The 22,169-nt window shown below is 42.1% G+C and overlaps 2 protein-coding genes across 5 annotated transcripts in view; both read right to left on the bottom strand.

Moving 5' to 3' along the window:
* Positions 1-1,650: 1,650 nt before the first annotated feature.
* ARL6IP1 (ARL6 interacting reticulophagy regulator 1) lies at positions 1,651-13,337 on the bottom strand. Its single transcript, XM_070412913.1, has 6 exons — positions 13,206-13,337; positions 11,352-11,485; positions 10,781-10,900; positions 6,736-6,853; positions 3,706-3,790; positions 1,651-3,281 (listed from the first exon to the last, which is right to left on the bottom strand). Exons 1-6 carry the CDS (start codon positions 13,239-13,241, stop codon positions 3,163-3,165), a joined length of 612 nt encoding a protein of 203 aa, XP_070269014.1. The 5' UTR covers positions 13,242-13,337; the 3' UTR covers positions 1,651-3,162.
* Positions 13,338-16,231: 2,894 nt separating this feature from the next.
* SMG1 (SMG1 nonsense mediated mRNA decay associated PI3K related kinase) overlaps positions 16,232-22,169 on the bottom strand; it is a 153,715-nt gene continuing 147,777 nt past the window's right edge. For all 4 annotated transcript variants that reach the window (XM_070412908.1, XM_070412909.1, XM_070412910.1 and 1 more), the window contains one exon: positions 16,232-20,695. In XM_070412908.1, coding sequence (XP_070269009.1) covers positions 20,618-20,695 — 78 coding nt within the window. In that variant the 3' untranslated portion in view covers positions 16,232-20,617. The remainder of the gene's footprint in view (positions 20,696-22,169) is intronic.

Here is a 22,169-nt window from a genome sequence, read left to right as displayed (position 1 = left end):
TGCTGTGGAAATGCAGAGGTGGCCTGGGATGTTGCTAAAGCTTTCACAGAGGAAGTGCAATTTGACGTGTCGTGAAGTCTAACAACTTCTAATTCGTGACTGCCACTAAGTGCTTCCTGTAGATTAATTTATTGAATCCACAAAACAAATGGGATCATATACTGCACCTATGAGATCTATACCATTACCCCCACTTCACAAATGAGAAGACGAAGTTCAATCTTAAATTGACTCAATCTTTATTTTTTTAGTTTTAAAAGTCAAAAAAAAAGGGGGGGGGGCGGGTTTGGATCTAGGTCTACCTGAACCATAAAATGTTAGGGTGAATGGGCAGCAGATATTCTAGCTTTACAACAGCTCCGAGAACTAGGAGGCATGGAATAAAGATGAACAGAAGTCTCAGAATGGCTGGGTTGGAATTGGGAAGTAAGGTAGAGGAGTAGAATTGGAGCAGATGGCCAGGTATAAACTGCCTTTCAAGTTTGTGATTTATGCTGCAGGCAAACTGGAACCTGCTGAGAGGGCTTCAAATAGGATTGATCATGATCTGATTGTTAAATGACAACTAGACCTGGCTGGGTGGCGTCATCCCATACACCAAAAGGTGGCAGGTTCCTTTCCTGGTCAGAGCACACACCTAAGTTGCAGGTTCAATCCTCAGTCAGGGTGTATATGGAAGGCAACCAATCAATGTTTCTCTCACACCGATCTCTCTCTCTCTCCTCCTTCCTCTCTAAAGAGACATATCCTCAGGTGAGGCTAAATAAATGGCAACTGTGTGGAAGATGAATTGGCATTAAAGCACCTGAACTAAAAACTACCAAATCTTTACTCTTTTTAGCACATCTCCAAATAGCCTCCTCTCGACATTTTGTGAATTTGGGATGATAGGACCATCACTGGAAGTAATGCCAAAGCAAGTGTTAAAACGGGACTTTTGCTGTGGTCATAACTGGCACAGGCGTAGCCAGACTGGCATGGGAAGGAAGCCAGCCAGTGTGACTGGCCAGCCTGAGATATAATCACAACAGCATGGTATAAATACAGCATTTCCAAGCATCAGGCAACCAACTATGGTGATTTTGTGTTGAGACTTCCCTGTTTGGAATTACAACAAATCCCCAAGAGGCTCCAAAGAAGGATCCATACATTTTTTTCATATGTGTCGGGGGTGAGGGGTGGATGTAGGCCTCAGAATGTAATTTGATTGAATCTGTTCCCAGGATACCCTAAGTAGACAGTGAGGTCCAATGATAAAACATCCAATTTGAGCTCTAATGTAAAAAAAAAAAAAAAAAAGTTTAAAGTACATGCAAGTCACCCACCACTTACTTACTGAGCACCTCGTGCACCCTGGGGTACAGAGGTGCCCATGGCAGGCACTCTCTCTTGAGCCTGCATTGTTCCCTGCCTGTTCTCCCTGGTTGGCCTTCTCACACATCATCTTTGGTTATCACTTATTCATTTCCTTTTGCATCTAGCATTTTGCCTGGATGTTTGCTGAATGAATAAATTTAAACCTTTTATTTTGTTCTTAAAGAGTACATTATAGGCATGTACTGATCACACAAGATAGTTCATTAATCAGATCCATAAATCCACTCAAGTAAATATTGTACTGGCTAAGGTAGAAAGAAACAGGACACAAAAAGGGATACCAGCTTTTATTTTTCCCCTTTTCACAAAACGAAGTAGAAGAAGTAATACAGAATTAAAATCACAAAAGTAGGTGGTAGAACATGTATACACACAAAAAATCCAGATAAGAAGACAGGCTTATTTACAATGAGGAAACACATGTAAATTAAGGTAGCTTGTAGTATGAAACAAAAAACTCAAACATATGCTACATGGGTGCCACTGTTGACAGCAATATTGAAGGGGAGAAAACAACACTTATGTAGGGACAGATATACCACAAGATCCAGGTTTTACAGCATCAGTGCAATAAATTCACAGAACTATATTACAGCTAGTTAATCAGAGTTAAAGAATTGTTCCCAAATATGTCACATTTTCGGCCCTTAAAAGGTTCATTCCACAGATTTCAACTACTCTAAATATCTAGCTACTGAGAGGGAAAATGCTTTCCAAGAGTTAGAACATCGCTATAGACCTAAGGCCATCTATCATGTACACAAGTTTGCTCTCATCAACAGCCCTTATAATCTTTAGAGAAATATCTAGGAAAAACAGTCAGATGCCAGCTTAGTCACCACCTCCTAGACCAAATCTATGGGGACCAAGCAGCCAACAATACCATAAAATGAGAATTGAAAAATGAGTGGGAGAAAATTATTTTCTACTGAATCTTGATGCAACACAGGAAGAAGACTTTTGTCCTTTATTAGCTGGTCTTAGAGTAAAAGTCATAGGCACCAGTCTTCATCTCTATGTACTTTAGTTTTAGACAGCTGAAAATCTGAAACTGAAGTATGCTAAAAATCCTAAAGTCAAGCTTTTGGAAGCCTGCTATTAAAAAGCCTTTAGGACCTACTAACTTGAAAGCTAAGTGCAACGGGACAAGAGCTCTAAAACTGTCAGGTTCCCCATTTCGGAGGATCAGTTGCTCAGTTTTGCACAAGGGAGAAACCAATACATACTAGGGCATGTAATTAGTTTCATTTTATTTCATGAGGGTGCTTCTCCATGGTATAGAAACAGAATTGGTCTCTTCATTGAAGTGGTAAACTTGGTCTCTATGTTCTTGAAGCTGGACATTTTTTTTAAACAGACTGGGAAGGAGACGGTACAACCAGTTTCCTATAGCCACAGACCACTACACCTTATATCTAGCTAAAGCAAAGATCAACTTGAACAATTATCCAAAGTCATTTAACTGTACTAAAGATTGAAGTTCATCACTATATTATTTTAAAGGAAGCTGCCTATAAGTAATCAACCCTGTGTGAGAAAAATCAAAACAAGCTGTATTCATGAGTTGTCCTGTCCATATAAGGCCAACTGATGAGAATGCACCCAGATACACTTGACATGAAGACTCTGTATAAAGCCTTGTGTGGCAAGTCTGAATTTCTAGTAACTAAGGGCAGAATGCGTGAGAGCAGAGAGCTACTTCTGTAACACTTCAGTATCCAGGTAACAGAAACTGTTCCCACCACAATGTATACTCCATTAATCACACTGAATAAAGAAGATGCGTTACTCGTTTTTCTTTTCTTTTTGCTTAAGAAGCTTGTTCATCTCCCTTTTAGCCATTCCAATGTACTTCGAAATGATTCCATGTTGGTTTAGTCCAGGAAGCAACAGTAAGAAAGTCACTTAAAAATAAACAAACAAACAAAGTTAAGAAGGCAATAATTCACTTCCTAAATGTTAATACATTCTAGAGAAGATAGTTTCCCAGTCTATTAGGCATTCTAATGGGAGGAAGCAATATGAAATCCATTACTTCTGTTGATATCTATATCCCAGAAACTTCAACCATCATACCTCCCAACCTCAGATGACACACACTGCTTATTTTTACCTCCTGTACATTTCTTTCTACCTGATTATGATGTTCTTTGTCTTAACTTCCTGCAAGACCACAAACTTCCTACAAACAAGGACCTGGGTTTTAGACATCTTTCTAGACTCCCACAGTCCCTTGATCAGTGCCTTAAACTTGGTAAGCACACACATGTTTGTTTAAGTTCCTTAGACTTCATTGCCCAGAATGTGCCTGTGCCCTCAAAGGCTTACCTATCAGGTAGGTGAGAAGAAGGTTGTGGACCTGCTGTCCCACCCAAGCAACCGCAGCAAGAGAAATGATCATGGTCATGAAGTACTAATAAAGAAAATAATAAGAATGTATTAACTCCTAGAAACAGACTAAGAATGTCGTTTTAAAGGTTGGAAAATGATTCAGTTTTTATTACTACTTTTTTTAAAAAATGCTTGGTATCTATCTATCCTATCTAATAATAGAGAAACATGGTAATTAACCATAACTTCGCTACCCTTCCCATTGGCTAATCAGCGAGATATGCAAATTAACTGCCAACCAATATGGCAGCTGAAGCAAACAGGAGGCTTGCTTGCTCCAGTGAAGGAGGAAGCCAAGGTTCCCCGCCTGCCGCTGCTGGGCTCTGAGCTTGCACTCTAAGAAACAATGTTGCAATTATAGAAGCTAAACAAACCCCATGCTTTCAGCCAGCCGGCAAGCTGGAGTTCCAACAGCATTTCAATTATAGAACCCAAACAAACCCAGATACCTGCTTTCAGCAGCCAAGGTCTCAGAGCTGGAGCTGAGCCTCAGAGCTAAAGCCGGCTCTCAGTTCCAGTGACAGCCATAGAAGGTAAATAAATCCCAGAATAAAAAAAAAAAAGAAAGAAAAAAAGGAGAGGTTGGGAGCTTCAGTCGCCTGCCAGCCTGAAAACGGCCCTCAGCCCCTCACTCAGACTGGCCAGGGACCCCAGTGGGGACCCCCACCCAGAAGGGGGTGTGACCAGCTGCAAACAGCCATCATCCCCTCATCCAGGCTGGCCAGGCACCCAAGCGGGACCCCCACCCTGATCCAGGACACCCTTCAGGGCAAACCAGCCGGCCCCCACCCGTGCACCAGGCCTCTATCCTATATGGTAAAAGGGTAATATGCCTCCCAGCACCGGGATCAGTGGAGCAGCGAGGCCTCCCAGCACCAGGATCAGTGGAGCAGTGAGGCCTCACTGCCCCAGTGTCAAGCGGAGCCGCGAGGCCTCCCAGCACTGGGATCAGCGGAGCCGCGAGGCCTCCTGGCCCCTGGAGCAGCGTGACAGGGGCAGCACCCAAACCCCCTGATCGCCCTGTGGCTCTGTGTGTGACAGGGGGCGGGGCCACAACCTCCCTATCCGCCCTGCTCTGTTCATAACAGGGGAAGGTGCCCCAACCCCCTGATCGGCCCTGCTCTGTGCCTGATGGGGGGAGCTCCCCAACCCCCTGATCGGCCCTGCTCTGTGACAGGGTACGGAGCCCCAACCCCCGATGGGCCCTGCTCTCTGGGTGACAGGGGGTGGCGCCACAACCTCCCCATCGACCCTGCCTTGAGTATGATAGGGGGCGGTGCCCCAACCCCCCAATCGGCCCTACCCTGAGCGTGACTGGGGGTGGCATCGCAACCTCCCGATCCGCCCTGCTCTAGGCATGACAGGGGGCGGTGCCCCAACTCCCCAATCGGCCCTGCTCTGAGCCCGACCAGGGGCTGCACCTAGGGATTGGGCCTGCCCTCTGCCACCCGGGAGCGGGCCTAAGCCAGCAGGTCGTTATCTCCCGAGGGGTCCCAGACTGTGAGAGGGCACAAGTGGGGCTGAGGGACACCCCCCCCCCCCCCCGCCTGCCAGTGCACAAATTTTTGTGCACCGGGCCTCTAGCAGTATATAAAACCCATAGAGCCCGGCCGGCATGGCTCAGTGGTTGAGCGTCAACCTAGGAACCAGGAAGTCATGATTTGATTCCCAGTCAGGGCACATGCCTGGGTTGCGAGCTCAATCCCCAGTGCAGGACGGGTGTGCAGAAGGCAGCCGATCAATGATTCTCTCTCATCACTGATGTTGCTATCTCTCTCTCCCTTCCTCTCTGAAATTAATAAAAACATATTAAAAAACAAACAAAAAAAACCCCCACACATAAAAAAAACAAAACAAAAAACATAGAAAACTCAATTAGGCCTGGCTTTATAGAATTTAGATCCATCATAGAACTATTATAATTCTATATTTAAATTAAATAGTTTATAATATAAATGATACAACTTTTACAATTAATAACTTCACATAGTAAGTTGAATTAAGAAAAAAAATGCTAGCCCTGGCTAGGTACTCAGTTGGTTAGAGTGTCATGCTGATACTCCAAGGTTGTGGGTTTAATCCCCTGTCAGAGCATATACAAGAGTCAACCAATGAATGCATAAATAATTGGAACAACAAATCCATGTTTCTCCCTCTCTCAAATCAATAAATTTTTTTTGTAGGTTAACATCCACTACCTCTTTTTTAAAGAAATCATATCCTTTTCCTTTGTTTATATATATATATATATATTGATTTCAGAGAGGAAGGGAGAGGAGATAGAAACATCAATGATGAAAGAGAATCATTGATCAGCTGCCTCCTGCATGCCCCCTACTGGGGATCAAGCCAGCAACCTGGGCATGTGCTCTTGACTGGAATCGTACCTGGGACCTTTCAGTCCACAGGCTGATGCTCTATCTACTGAGCCAAATCAGCTAGGGCTTTTTTTTTTAATATATTTTTATTGATTTCAGAGAGGAAGGGAATGGGAGAGATAGAAGCATTAATGATGAGAATCATTTATCGGCCATCCACAGCATGCTCCCTACTGGGGATTGAGCCCGCAACCTGGGAATGTGCCCTTAACTGGAATTGAACCCAGGACCCTTTAGTCCACAGGCCGACACTCTATCCATTGAGCAAAACTGGCCAGGGCTCAATAAATAAATTTTAAAAATAGAAAATAAATGCAAAGTATATGTCTCTTACTTTATTTCAGTAAGAAAAAAAGAGAAAGATTTCACTCTACTAGAATACAAATTAAACGTAATTTTAACTTCTAGTAACTCAGTCTAATACAGATATGCATTTATGAATACACTCAAAAGAAATTAAAGCAATGGATGATAAATATAAAACTATAACTATTAAAACAAAAAGGCTATCATTATATTACACTGAAGAAAAAACTGACTCAACCTTAAAATTTTGCTTTACTTGAATAAATCAAAACAAAAAAAGTACCATTTTTGGCTTTTCTTCCTTTAGTGTGAAGAGGCGTTTCCACCAGCCCACAGTTCTGCGACGAGTTTTTACTAGATTGCTGCAAATTTCATGGAATCTTTGCTGCTGCTCAGTGGTCCTAGAAAAAGAATTTCCCCCTTCACTATAAGCATATCTCTACAGTAAACAGAAATACACCATCCTCTCATATTTAAAAAGCTATCTTCTAAAGAAAATCTAAATAGAAAGCAATGATTCATCATTACTTATAAAGGTGAAAAGTTTTTGTACCATTAAAACATCTCTGATACTGATAGCACAGGAATACATTTTTACATAAACATACTTGTACGTGTGCATGTACAAAGTAATGGTACTCTACAGTTCTAAAGCCACATTTGGTTAATGACAGACTCAAACTACTATAGGCTGTGCAGAAATCATGGCCTATAGTGCAAATTAATTTCTCTATTCCTTTATTTTTTTAAAAATATTTTTATTGATTTCTGAGAGGAAGGGAGAGGAAGAGAGAGATAGAAGCATCAATGATGAGAGAGAATCATTGATCGGCTGCCTCCTGCATGCTCCCCACTGGGGACCGAGCCTGCAACCCAGGCATGTGCCCTTGATCGGAATCGAACCTGGGACCATTCAGTCCGCAGGCCGACGCTCTATGCACTGAGCCAAACTGGCTAGGGTTATTCCTTTATTATTTTCCAGATCCCAGTGAATCCTAGGTTGTAGCCCACCCACCAGTGTCCCACTATTTTGAGGAAGATGTGAAGTTTCTACCAAACTACTGTATTTGAGAACTTTTCCGTGAGATAGTAACTACTAGCATTCACAGCATAATACCTTCAACTGGGCTTCATACATTTGATGCCAAGGTAGCAACACACAACTCAAATATAAGTTTAGTCCCACTGGGGGATAATATAATCATAAACAAAAAAGCAGTAAAAATACAAAAAGATCCTCCAAGAAAGCCCTTTTTTATTTATAATGTAAAATTTTCAGCCCTAGCCAGTTTGGCTCAGTGAATAGAGCGTCAGCCCAAGGACTGAAGGGTCCTGGTTTCAATTCTAGTCAAGGGCATGGACCTTGGTTGCAGGCTCAATCCCTGGTCAGGGCTTGTGTGGGAGGCAACCAATCAATGTGTCTCTCTCATATCAATGTTTCTCTCTTTGTCTCTCCCTCTCCCTTCCAGTCTCTCTAAAAATCAATGGAAAAATATCCTCAGGTGAGAATTAACAAAAACAAAACAAAAAATTGCCATTGTACTGTCTTTGTTATTACAGATACAATGGCTGCTATTAAAAAGCACATCTGCCCTGGCTGGTGTTGCTCAATGGTTAGAGCCCACACACCAAAGGGTCTTGGGTTCAATTTCCTGGTTGAGTATGTATCTGGGTTGCAGGTTCAATCCCTGGTTTTATTAGGGGGCACATGCAGGAGGCAATCAGTCGATGTGTGTCACTGATATGGATGTTTCTCTCTCTCTCTCTCTTCCTCTCCCTCCCTCCCTCCCTCCCTTTCACTCTCTCTTAAAAGCAACAGAAAATTCTTCAGGTGAGGATTAACAACAACAAAAAAGTAGGCCCTAAGCTGGGGGATGTATTATCTTCTCTCCTCTAGTTCTCATCCCTGTGAAACTGCAGTGAGAGATACAGTAAGAGGATTTCTGCTGAGCCCTGGAACTTCTTGTAAACAATTTCGACCTTATATGTTGCCCATGGTCAAGGCTGGATTGTGGCCATGCAACGGTGTCCTTCCTTCCCCATAAAGAACAAACAATAAAACTGCTCTGTTGATTAGACAGAGCCATGAACTGATTTACCATGAAACTCAGTGTTTGTTTCTGAAAACTTTCCTCCCGGAATTATGAATTAGCAGATTAAAATGCCATCTGGCTGATAACGTCAAGGTCAGAAGCTGATTGCACTTGTTAAATTTTTATACAGCATTGTTACAAACTTGCCCAAAACATAGCAGCATAATTCATTACTGAATGTGAAAAACAATTCAATTCAAAGGACAGTTCCTAATATTCATCCATAATGCTATGGGAAAACATCTTTAAATAAACATAATTAATTATTCCATAACTTAAGCAAACTTCCTCAACAATGTCTCAATTTTTCTCAAAGACCCAAGGGCTTACATTTAAAATTCTTCCTTTTAAGAATCCTATCTAACAAAGAGGGAATATGCTAATTGACTCTCACACAGTGGCAAAGATGGCAGCGCCCACAGCCAATAAGGAGGGAATATGCTAATTGACTGCCCCGCCCTCAAAGATGGCAGCGCCCACAGCCAATAAGGAGGGAATATGCTAATTGACTGCCACACCCTCAAAGATGGCTGGCAGGGGAGGGCAGTTGGGGGTGATCAGGCCAGCAAGGGAGGGCAGTTGGGGGAGGACCGGGACTGCAGGGGAGGGCAGTTGTGGGGGGACTGGGCTGGCAGGGGAGGGCAGAGTGGGGTCAATCAGAACAGCAGGGGAGCAGTTAGGCATCAATCAGGCTGGCAGGGAGTGGTTAGGGGATGATCAGGCAGGCAGACAGGCGAGCAGTGGGAGCCAGCAGTCCCGGATTGTGAGAGGGATCCCAGATTGGAGAGGGTGCAGGCTGGGCTGAGGGACACCCCCTCCCCCACCCCCACCCAGTGCATGAATTTCGTGCATCGGGCCTCTAGTTATTTAATAATTTGCTATTACCAGGGGAACAAAAAGCTAAAGGCACAAGTAGGCTACTAATCAAATTTAAATAAACAACTGAGGGAGAATAGCAGCTAGGAAGAAAAAATATATTACAATGTCTAGTTTTGCTCATTATTTCAGTCAAAAGTGAGAATTGGGCCTAGCTGGTTAGCTCAGTGGAAAGAGCATCGACCTGTGGACTGAAGGGTCCCAGGTTTGATTCCGGTCAAGGGCAATTGATGATTTTCTCATCATTTATTTTTCTCTCTCCCTCTCCCTTCCTCTCTGAAATCAATAAAAATATATTTTTTTAAAAAAGTGAGAACTGAACATTACAGAGAAGAGAGAAGTTGAAATTCTTTAATATGATCCCTAGCCACTTAACTATACATATCTTGAGAACTCAGTACATGACTAATTCAAAGAATTGTATAAATGAAATTAACAACCCACTTGTATATATAACTTGAACTTACTCTGAAATAATTGCTAGTCATTAAGCTAACTACCACTGCACTGCCTCAACATCTTAACCTTAAACACAAGACCAATCTTAAAAATCAAAATATTTCATAGCACCCAGAACAGTGCCTAACATAAAAGTAGACATTCAATAGTTGCTAAATGAATGGACAAAAATCTACCAGTTACTGTTTGTGTATTCATTCAAAAATAACTTGTGAAGTTAATATACTATCTTAAATATCAATGGAAACAAATATAAAATATAAAGATAATACTTTTATGGAAAGCTCTTGAGTTCTACAATTCTTGATAAAATATTTTAAGTAAAATATTTACCTAAAAAAACAAACAACACTCTCACTTCAATAAAAAAGTCTACAAAGAAAGTCAAAATAAATGTCAGACCACAAAAAGACCTATCTATATAAAACCTAATATGCAAATTGACTGAACAGCAGAATGACCGGAGGAATGACTGGTCACTATGATGCGCACTGACCACCAGGGGGCAGACGCTCAATGCAGGAGCTGCCCCCAGCCCACAGGCCCCAACCAGCAGCAGTGGCAGGGGTGGCACCAAGCCAGCTAAGGCGGGTGAGAGCTGGGGCCCCGATCACCCCACGGTCACCCCACAGATCAGCCCTGATTGCCAGCCTGGCCTAGGGACCCTACCTGTGCAGGAATTTCATGCACTGGGCCTCTAGTGGAGATATATAAGTACTGGAAATTAATGATTTATATATGAATGAGCTAAAAAAAAACAACTCTTTATATAAAAGCAATAAATCTAACCCCTAGGTATCTGATGGTTAGATACTTCTCTGTGATTAGTTACAGAATACTAATCACAGCCAACAGGGTAATTTCTCAGAAATTAGAATGCCAAATTATCATGCCACCTACCATTTATTGGAGCCAAAAATTCTAGGCGCCAGGATGGGAACAAGGTAGTCAGCCAAGCACAAAAACATAACAAAACAGGAAACACCGGATAGAACAGATGGATCTAGATAATAGATATTCCTGTTTAAAAAAAATTAATAAAGGTTAGAAAAACAGAGTCACTTTTCCTAAGTGAAGATGTTTATTCACTTATTCCTCTGATGTTATTTGCCCTTTTCATTCTAATTTTCTCACAAGTGGTTTTCTGGAAGCTTCATGACATGATGACATTATAGCTGCGATGTAAATACCAAGAGAATAAGGCTCTCTGTGGTCTTCAATACTTTGTAGGAGTGTAAAGGATTCTAAGGCCAAACAGTTTGAGAATCACTGATTTATTCAACTGCATTATGTTACTGAGTTCACAAAGTACTACAAGTTTTAAAAACTGAGCAAACTGCGCTAAGAAAAGGCATTCTTTACAGATTATGCATTACAAAAGACTTAAGACGCTTCCAGAATGGAAGCTGTGTAGTACCTGATTCCTTATTAATAACAAACACAACCTTAAGGAATTGAATAGCTCACTTACAGAAACACCAAGGAAACCACACCCATGATGGCAGGCGGAAACCAGGCTCTTTCCCAGCGGAGGACTTTATCGGCCATCAGCATCACCTCTCCCCATCCTTGCAGCTGCTCTTCCAGACTTGCAGTCTCTGCAGCCTATATACAACCAATATTTAAAGCCATCATTTACTACTCTCAACATTCCTGAGAATTAATCCTAGAGAATTAAACTCTTCTAAGACATCAAATATAGAAAACAGCTGTAAACCAAATCACTATTTTAAACAAATTAGTTTCTAAAAAAAAAAAAAAACCTCTAAAATTTTGGTGCCAGTGACAAAAATCAGTGGAGAGAAAAAATAATAATTTAATGGTCACTTTTCCAAGTCTAAGAACTGGGCTACTCTTCACATAAGGTAGGGATAATTAAGACCCACTTTACATTAAAGAATGATTAACCAACTTTCCCAAAGTCATGCACTACCAAGCACAGTACCCAAGTATAAAATTAGATCTTTCTATTTGCTCATTTCAGGTGGTTAGAATTGATCTGCTGTTTTGTCATTTCATTGATTTAAACCCCAACTTCTAAGTCCATTAGGATGGCAGCCTCTCCCTGAACAGCGCTCAATAAAATTCTCAAGTAGCTCTTTGTGTAATGGAATCATTTAGATGTTGACATCATTTGCACAAATAAGGAAAACTGCTTTTACCAAATTATAAATGTATATATCTTCTACAGCGCTTCTTAAACTTATGAGGACATTTTGGTTAGACTTCAAATTTCTCCGAAAATCTGACAAGTCAACTTCTAGGATGAGTTAATGTGGAGTGGCAAAACGTTTTCTTCTTCAAGTTACACTGCTCTGCTGGAAAGAGTGTTTGAGCTCCAGTCCAGGACCTGTCATTTCAACTCCGTGCTTTGATCAATCCTCTTAAAAGGAACCTGGCAGGGGCTGACTATAGAGGGAGGGAGGTAGGTAGGTAGGTAGAGGGAGGTGTGTGGGTGGGTGTGGTCATGCATTTCTAAAAACAAGTGCACACACAAACTACCCTGCAAAGACTCTTAATCACTTCAGCACCTGGGCTATTGGAAAATCAAAAGCCAAAAATTAAATTATTTGCTCTTTCTGGTCACTGTGGTGTGGTGTGTGGCCTGCCTTTCCCTGGGGAAAGGGAACAGAGAACATGCACCGGTTTCTCTCGTTTTTGACCAGAGCTCTGTGCCGTGAAATCCACAGTGAGGTCACATTTGTCCGCCTGTGACGCAACCTCACTCCAGTTCCTTCGGACCCCTGCTTATTCTGAAATCGTCCTGCGACCCCCAGACGTACAAATTCCAGACAAACGCCTGGACCTCTCCTCCCATTGTCCTGCCAGCTGGACCCCCTCCCACCAACTTCTCTCTCTACGGTGAACTCGCTGCCTCTCTGCCCTTTTCAGCTCTGCCAGCGCCAACAGAAATGTTCAGCCACAGCCCTTTGACCCTCCACCCATTGCCCAAGCGCATGGGGGAAAGGAACCAAGGGGCGTCCCGGTTAAGATCAAAGCGGAGAGATGCGATACAACTGGGGCCTAGGCCCCAACAGCGCTCGACAGGCCCCTCGCGGCCCTCTTGCCACAGCCCCCCTTCTTCCTCAACCCGTATTCGCGATCTGATCGCCCGCCCTCCTCTCCCCTCCCGCGGGGGACTAGACACCGCCAAGCAGAAGCTACTCAAGAAGCCCGAGGAGCAGACGTTGTCGCCAGCGCCAGGAATCCCGGAGAGGGCCGGGCCGCCGCGGGTTATAAACACGAGGCCGCAGCACCGCCGGGTCAAGCCCACCGAAGTGCCGCAGCTCTGCCCGTTTCCCGGGTGACGAACGCCGGTACTCACCAGCAAGTTGGTGCTGCGATTATCTCCCTCCGCCATCGTCTCCCAGGTGCCGCTTCAGCGAGCCCAAGGCAACCTTCCAACCAGCCTCGGTCCAAGAACCGCACGGCAACCCCGGCGCGACGACACGCCCAGCAAACTCCCTATATAGGCCGGCGGCCTTTCCCGACAGCCCCCGCGAAGCTCGTTCCTCATTGGGCACGTCGAACCCAAGCTTCAGGGGAGCCGGACCAACCGCTGCCCAGCGCTTGGCTTGAAATCGAGGTCAAAGGAGAGCGAGGCGTTGCAGGGCCGAGGGGGCGGGGCCACAGGGTGACCAATCAGCGCCCAGGAGGTGTGCGCGGCCCCAAGCAGGCCTTCGGGAAGCGGTTGAACGGCTCCAGCCTACGCCGGGCCTCGGGAGCCCCACGATTGGCCGCCACGGGTTGTCTCGGACCTTCTGCTGAACTTCAGAGCAGCTAAGGAGACGGAAATGTAGTTCTCGAAGAAAGAAGCCGCCCCAGCGTCAGGCGGAGGACAGGATCGGGCATGTCTCCCTAACCTCGGACGATGGGGGGGCGGACTGGCCGGGCACCTCTTCCCAACCCGGCGGGTCCCCTTGCCACGACCCCAAGCGGCCTAACCCTGCTCCCGCCCCCCGGCCAAGCCCGTGAGCCGTTTAGCCCAGGCGTGTGACGCGAGGCCCGTGCCCACCACTGAAGTTTTGAGCTGTTGATGTAGATTTCTGCATTGTTCCTTCCATAGCAAAAGGGCTTTAGCTTGGTAGGGGGAGGGGAGCGGTCATCTGGGCTTAGAGAACTCGTGAAAAATGCACCGCTTTGTAAAGCTGGCTTATGGGGTCTTTGTGGGGCACTTGTTATGGAACTACGACCTCCCTCTCCAAAAGGGCTGGTTTTGACAACCTTCCTTACGTTAGAAACCTTGCTAAGGGGAGACATAAACCTCCTAAGCCAGTGGTTCTCAATCTTCTGGCCCTTTAAATATAGTTCCTCATGTTGTGACCCAACCATAAAATTGTATTTGTTGCTACTTCATAACTGTCATGTTGCTACTGTTATGAATCGTAATGTAAATATCTGCTATGCAGGATGGTCTTAGGCGACCCCTGTGAAAGGGTCGTTTGACCGCCAAAGGGGTCGCGACCCCCAGGTTGAGAACCGTGGGATTCTTAAGCACTTTAGGAAGTGGGTGAACTTTTGAGGCACTTCTACGTCTTTTCTCTCCCGGATTTCAAAATGAACTAACAAAGCGCTTTGCTTTTCATCCTTCAAACAAACTCATACCAAATGTTGACCTGGACAGATGTCTGTTTTAGGAAATCTTACCGAGAGTTTAAAGTACAGCTTTTTATCCTTTTATTCTGTATTATGCTATCGAATTTAAATGTTTTAAAACATATGGGTCTACAACTACCAGGTTCTTTTTTAAAAGTTCAGGGAAGCCATAAATTACTGTGAGAGAATGTAGCGACAGACCACAGAAAGCCAGGCGGACAGAAGCATGTATTTCAAGAAAGGGTAGGATCTTTGAAAATCATCTGGCTCAGATATAAACACTTGACGGGGTGGGAGGGAAGCCTTTGCAAGGGAAAGGGACTCTAATAAAGCGCTACTTTGGGGACTATTATTGGGTGGAAAATGGGAAATGTAGGTAAGGTGCACCAAGCTGATCGAGAGAGCCCATTTTGGGAGATTTTAAAGCTGTGAAGTTAGAGCCAGGCCCTCCCCTCCCTCTTCAAAACAAAGTCAGCAGACAATAATTAGTCTCAATAACTATATCGAGCACGAGTGCACAATTTTGCTAGAGGCACAGTAACACCCACTTCCAAATGAGAGGCCAGTTACTAGCTTTAAAAAGTGACATTTCTAAAAACAAGAAATAACCCATGTCTACTTTGGTAGCTACTTCTGGTTTTCACCCATTTCCCTATGTACAACTTAAGACGACTTTTCAACACCCACTTGTGAAATTGGGTAGGAGAAAAAAAATGGGAGCAGCTCAAGCAGAAACAGGTTCTTCACAGAGTGTTTTGTTCCTGGAGGAATGTGTTCCCAGAGCTATTTGCCACTTCACAACCTAAGAGCACTGCTGTAAAGTCTTCCAACTTTCCCAACGGCTTAAAAAACGGAACACCTACCCTTAGTGTAGCTTTCTTTTGAGCTTTGTTTTTGTACTGCAAAAACAGGATGTGATCTTTCAAAACGTGCCAGATGACTAAACAGCTAACACTATCTAGCGGCAACAAATGCAGTCTGACTTCCAGACGATAAAACAAGCCGGACATTTAAATGTTCCTTCAGGTTTTCATATCCCAGGGAATGTACATGTCAATGTTTTTTTGTGTGTGAGATTTTGTTAATCCTCACCTGAGGATATTTTTTCCGTCGACTTTTTAGAGAGTGGAGGGGTAAGACAAACATCTTTGTGAGACAGAAATCAATTGGTTTGCCTCCCGCGTGCCGCCACAACCAGGGCCAGGGTACTTGCAACCCAGGTACTTGCCTTTGACCGAATGGAACCTGCTGCAACCCTTCAGTCCACAGGCTGACGCTTATCATTGAGTCAAACCAGCTAGGCTATAGATTTGTTTTTAAATATTGACAAAATTAAGCTTAACAGTATCTTGTTAAGAACTTTCCCACTGAAGTAAAATTTCCACTGCTGTTCAAAAATACTATAGAACTTCGAGGAGAGAAAATTTTTTTTAAATTTCTAGAGGTATTCATGCTTTAAAAAAAGCTACTACCTGCCTGGCTGGTGTGCTCAGTGGTTGAGCATGGGCCTATGAACCAGGAGGTCACCTTTCAATTCCAGGTCAGGACACATTCCCAGGTTGTGGGCTCCATTCCCAGTGGGGGGGCGTGCAGGAGGCAGCCGATCAGTGATTCTCATCATTGATGTTTCTATTTCTCCCTCTTCCTTCCTCTCTGAAATCATAAAAATAGACTACTAAAAAAATAGCTACCCATATAGCAAAATTAAGTTTTCTGGAAACTACTTTGACCAAGAAATTCAGAGCTTAAATGCTACATCTTTTTAACCTTTATTTTTTGAAAAACATGTATTTCATACAATCTCTGCCATGGTAATGCAAATATGCACAAAGTAGGCATGTATTTTTGTTTTCCAAACAATGCGTTATGAACATTTTCAGGAAGCTGGTGTGATTTGTTCAACTTTTAATCTTAAATACAATCACAAAATTATATCCATCAGGAGGCATTACAACCTTTTGTACAGAGAAGCCACTTTATTTTATACAATGTTTACTAGGACAAGGAAGATTCAGTTCAACTCAATTTGCTCTTATAAGAAGGGTAAAGTAAATTAACAAGTATGATGTTGCCACTGACATTACAGGTGGAAATATAAGGGAAATTTAAACCAGAAAAATAACTGACACAAGAACTTTAAATAGGAACTGAAACTGGGACTATCAGAAAAAGAAGAGGGGGCGGGAAATCAGCCTGTTTTAAAGAAAGAAAACATTCTACAAGTCTGTATTTCAGAACAACATGCAATTCCTTGTTTACCGTCTTCAAAAGTAGAGCTAATTGTATGACATTTTTACATTAGCACAACCAACAGCTTTTCCCTACTAAGCCCAGTCAAATTCCCATAGAAAGTAAAAGACTCTAAACAGTTCATGTTGTACAATTAACCCTTGAACCTAGAAAGTTGCTCTAAGAGTCCATTTGCCCATTTGGAAGAAAGGCATGGTGATATGGTTACCCAGGCCTAAAAAGGAAAGTGCAGCAAACCCTTAAGGGTCAAAAAACAGTGAATTTCCCCTTCCCAATGTTTGGGAAACTTTGTAATGCTAGTTTTTCTCCATAGGAAGAATCTAATAACTCAAATAATGAAAACATCTATCTTCTTTAAGTGAACCTTACATTACTATATCCTACCTCCTTGATTTAAGGGAGGGTGGGGTAGTTCTAGCTTGAATTACTGTCATTTTACAAACAAGAAGAGTACAGAAGGTCACTGATTTCATATGCATCTAATTTTATGTAAAACAATGGTATTTAAATGTGCTAATAGAAAAGCATTCACTGATTTTTGATGTAAGATGAAAGGACTAACAGGCCAATTGAGGGTGTTTTTCTTTAATATGAAAAGAATTGGGAGAAAAGGACCAGCTTCTTACTGCCAAAACAAGTAAGCCCCCAGAGAAGTCACAAATACGTGGAGGAAAATAGGCCAGGAAGACTTTTCAGTTTAAAGTACTGCCTATAATACCCCAGATTTAAAAGAACCTAAGATTGCACATCAACTCTAATATTTGGCTGTACTTGCATTGCCCTGCGTGGCATTTTTTAAATGGCTCTTTCCCTAAATTTCACACATCAAGAATAACCACAAAACAATGCAGAAACACCAAACATTGGACAAGATTTTAAAAAACTACATACTAAACTTAGTTAATAAAGGCAAGTGTTAAGGGCAGAAGTGATGAAAGTTTTTCTTTGTATTACAAACCCTCACCCTGAACCTGGGTTTGGGCTCTTAATAAAAATAATTTAAGGAAACAGATCAAGAGCTTGATTATCAGTTCTCAAAGAAATCTTACATATCTCAAAAACAACTCACCACAGTGTCAGACACAAAATCTACTGTCACCTAGCAAACTCTTAAGAACTCAGAAATACTGTTAAAACACACCAAAGAAACAGTAAAAGAGAAATACACTCTATAAAACCATTAGGCCTCCACAGCTTTGTAGAGAAATCAATATTTAGGCAATTCTAGAAAATTAAAGACAACAAAGACAATAAACTTCAATTTCCAAGGGTACTTTGAATGATAGGTTGTAGGTTATTCTGTACCCCCTGAATTCGAGAAAGAAAAAGAGAGGAGCAGACCCCTGGTTTTCCAGAGGTATTCTGTATCATTAAAAATGTATGACTTCATAACCACAGCACTCTAAACTTTACATTGTTAAAAGACAATCCCCAAAATATAGCCCTGATTTCTCATTCTGCTTTATCACCAGGGCTTTTTACTGTTGATTAACTCTCTAATTGTTGAGTTCTCTTACAGCAGTTTAAAATGGCAAGGCTACTAGTACTTGCAGAATCACTTCCCAGAGGAAGCCGAACTGTAGAGATTGGGGTCTTGTCCAGGGTGCAGTAAAGAGCAGCTTTGAAGTCATCAGTTATATCTGCCCCACAACCAAACATATATATGCCACACTATTCTCTGAGGGATTATTTAAAAATGAAAATGATGGATAATTTACCAGAGGCACATGTTTTTGCTATAAAGCTGTTTCATTTTTGCTCAGATAAGGTGCCAGGTACCTCTGAAGCCAAAAATTCACAGGTGATAAAGTTCACCTACTTCATTTATCTTCTTTGCCAAAGAGGAAGCAAATTTTGAATACTACCTATAGGGACAAACTAGTATGAACTGGTTTTATCATTTTGATGGAAATTTCTCCTTGTGACAATGTTGCTGAAAAAACTGGTCAATCTTGAGGAGCAGAGGTAATCAAGTGATGAATGCAATAGCCCCACAGCCTCTAGGAAATAAAGCAGTGTGCAAAACACAATATGGCATTATTATTCCAGATAGGTTGTTTTGATTGAGAAAGTAAGGAAAAAGAATGAATAAAATTTGATGCACTAGGTTCCTTAATCTTGCAATTAGACACACACGGGTATTTTAAAAATACCATCTTTCTTGCTCTATCTGTTGAAGTATTAAAAAAGCACTGATACTGAAATGCAGTCTAATGGGTATTTAATTATAGATTAATGCAGCAATCAGAATACAGAAAACGCCAGAGCTATGTGGAATTTTTTCCTTAACAGTTCTCAAGTTTATCTGTGAGGACTGGCAACTAGAAAGTGATCACAGTTCTAATCTCTAAGATGTAGGAAAAATAGACTCAATCAAGATTTTAAACTGTATTCTTCATGTTGTGATTTTAAGAATCCTATTCTAATCTGAATTTTATTTTGGATCAACAATTGAGTTTACAAAGTCAGTACTGAAATGCAATGCTCAATTTAACTTGATCATGAAATCACTATAATTAATGTATTACTAAACAGCAAACTATTAAAATTATGCAAAAACGAAAGTACTTCACAGACTCATTGAACTTAATAAAAGGTACTGGTGGTTCTCACTTTTGCTGATGTTTTCATGTACATGTCCTAAAATACCAGGTAAACTAAAGCACTTCTAATTTACACCTTGTAAATTAAAAGTATCAAATGAGAAAACTGAATTAAAAAAACGTTTCACTCTACCTTCAAGAGAACATCACTTTATTTTTAATCTGTCATCAACAATGTAAAACTCTAATAGGTATTCTATCCTGGTTTTTAAAAAGGTAAAAAGATTACATTGGTTTAGCTACTTTCTATGAAAGAAACTACAGCAATCACAGAAGAGGGAAATTTGAATGACCTCCAAAAAATGCACACTATAAGCAAAGGGGAGTGTACATGAAATCAAATGTCTGTTAGATTCATTACTTTTGAATGCACAGTGAAAATTCTGGAAACTGTACATGATAGAATCACAGAAATGACTTAACCAGAATTACATTTTATATGTGATCATCAGACCTTCAAACAATCCTTGAATTTTCCACGTTATCAGTGGTTTTAGAGAAATTTCTGTTTATCACTCCAAATATAAGTTGTGTAACAGCATCAAGATGGAAGTATATGAAATATAAGGATTGAGCAAAATGAATTTGAAAGATGTCTAATCTACTAGATCAGGTAAAAGGGGAATGGGTAGGTGGTAGGGTCTGGGGAGGAGGATGATGAGTGGGGGTTTTTCCTTTTATTTCAGAAGTAAGTTCTTCCCATGTAGTGTATCTGTTACATAGCTCTCCATTTTCAGTCCATTTCTGAAATTCTTATCACATAGCCTTTTTGTACTTACTGGTCAACCCAACCAGTACTGTTGCCAAGCAACAAGTGTTACACAAGAATCTGAATGCATCAAATCTTCCTTGGCTGTGATTTCTTTGCGGCCCCAGTTCTCTGTTTCTGAGCGGGGTTTGTTTTTTCCTGGATTGTACACACAGGGTCAGGTGGAATGGAGTTCCAAATCACTCTGTGCTCCGCAGCATCCCGATTTCTTTCTGCAGCTAACCTCTTGACACATTTGCAGCTGTTCTGAGGCAGAAAGACAATCTCCGTGTTCAGGCGGTGAGCTTTCTTTCCTTCACCCTTGACCCTAGGGTGGCAGGCCATGGTGTTGGGCGTATCCCTGAGTGCAGCTGCCCTGCAGGATTCCCCTCCTTGCGCACCGAGATTTCCTAGGTTTCCTCAGAGTAAGCCCCCAGTTGCATCACCACCGACTGTGGTGTGGCTTTGGATGCCTGAGGCTGAGTTGATTCTGGTGGACGTCTGACCTCGCTTAACCAGACTCATCTACTGTCTTGCCATTCACACCCAGGCTGTCCAACCTTCATACAGCTGAGCCAAGTTATCTAGATTAGTTGCTTCCTTAATGACATAGTCAACCTGTAAAAATGGGCAGGACAGTATTTAAAGACATTTAAGAAATGACATGGTTCATATATGAGTAATATGAATTACTTAATATTAAGTTTATAATCACCCAAATTAATTACCCAAAGGAAGTATAGTTGCTGTTGTGGAAAAGAGGTTAAGTAAGCGGAGCTTCCCTCATAATTGCACAGCTTACAAGATGGGTGTCAGGAACCTCACAACCCCTCTGAAATGTATGAATCCTTAGATGAAGAGAGCCCTACTGACCCCACAGTTGCTCTTAGAATTAACATGTATAGTCACTGGGAAAATGCTTAGGTGCTATGTAAAAAAGTGCCCAGCAGATTCTGGAACACAGTTGGGTGCTCAACAATGTCCACATTCTGACTCAGCTAAATTTTTGTTTATTATAAGAGATACAACCATCTCTATATCCAGAGCATCCATCAGGGTCCAATTGTATAGCAAATGCTCACTATATGGCTGAATCATAACCTATGAAAAAATTGTATGCAAAGAACTCTATACTTACCCCATTCCTATAACCCTTAACTTACTTTCATACAAAATGAAATGACTATCAAAATAAAAAGTACAATAGCCAAGCCTCCTCTAAAAGATGAACAGAGAGCTATGATGGGACAGTCATGAAAGCATACAACCCATTAACCTATGAGAAAGTCAGAAGTAAAGATAATAACCCATGGTTATTATCCACAAACATGGTCCACGGTTTTTTACCAACTTGAAAAATTGCTTCTAAAGAGTGACTCTTGACTATGAATAGTGCAAGCTCAGGTCCTATACCAGTGAAGGCGAACCTAAGAGACGCGTGTCAGAGGCGACACGCGAACTCATTTTTTTGGTTGATTTTTCTTTGTTAAATGGCATTTAAATATATAAAATAAATATCAAAAATATACATCTTTGTTTTACTATGGTTGCAAATACCAAAAAATTTCTATATGTGACACGGCACCAGAGTTAAGTTAGGGTTTTTAAAAATGCTGACACGCCGAGCTCAAAATGTTCGCCATCACTGTCCTATACAGTGATTTAACAGTGTTTAAAATAAAAAACTTCCCTGCTGTTGAAACTGAATTATGGATGCCAAAACTTTCTATATAATATCCTATATAATAAAAGCCTAATGTGCTAAGTGTCCGATGGCCTGTTCAACCAAAGCGTAATATGCTAATGATATGCTAAGGCTACTCAACCACTCGCTATGACATTCACTGACCACCAGGGGGAAGATGCTTCGACCGGTAGGTTAGCTTGCTGCTGGGGTCAGCTAATCGGGACTGAGCGAGATGGGCCAGACATGCCCTGGAGCCCTCCCACAGCCTTTCTCCAGCTGGCCAACCTCCCACGTCCCTACCTGGCCTGATCATGCACCGGTGGGGTCCCTTGACTTGGCCTGCATCCTCTTGCAATCCAGGACCCCTCAGGGGATGTCAGAGAGCCGGTTTTGGCCCCATCCCAC

The sequence above is a fragment of the Myotis yumanensis genome, unplaced genomic scaffold (assembly GCF_028538775.1).
Source record: "Myotis yumanensis isolate MYYU_CA2020_CCGP unplaced genomic scaffold, mMyoYum1.0.hap1 SCAF_4, whole genome shotgun sequence".
Taxonomy (NCBI): Eukaryota; Metazoa; Chordata; class Mammalia; order Chiroptera; family Vespertilionidae; genus Myotis; species Myotis yumanensis.
This window is presented reverse-complemented; position numbering and strand designations above follow the sequence as displayed.

Coding starts and splice junctions, on each gene's coding strand:
- ARL6IP1 (XM_070412913.1), bottom strand. CDS start 13,241: ATGGCGGAGGGAGATAATCGCAGCACCAACTTGCTG. Junction 11,486..13,205: donor ATCGCAGCACCAACTTGCTG/GTGAGTACCGGC, acceptor GGTTGTATATAG/GCTGCAGAGACTGCAAGTCT. Junction 3,791..6,735: donor AGGAAGAAAAGCCAAAAATG/GTACTTTTTTTG, acceptor TTTCTTTATTAG/TACTTCATGACCATGATCAT.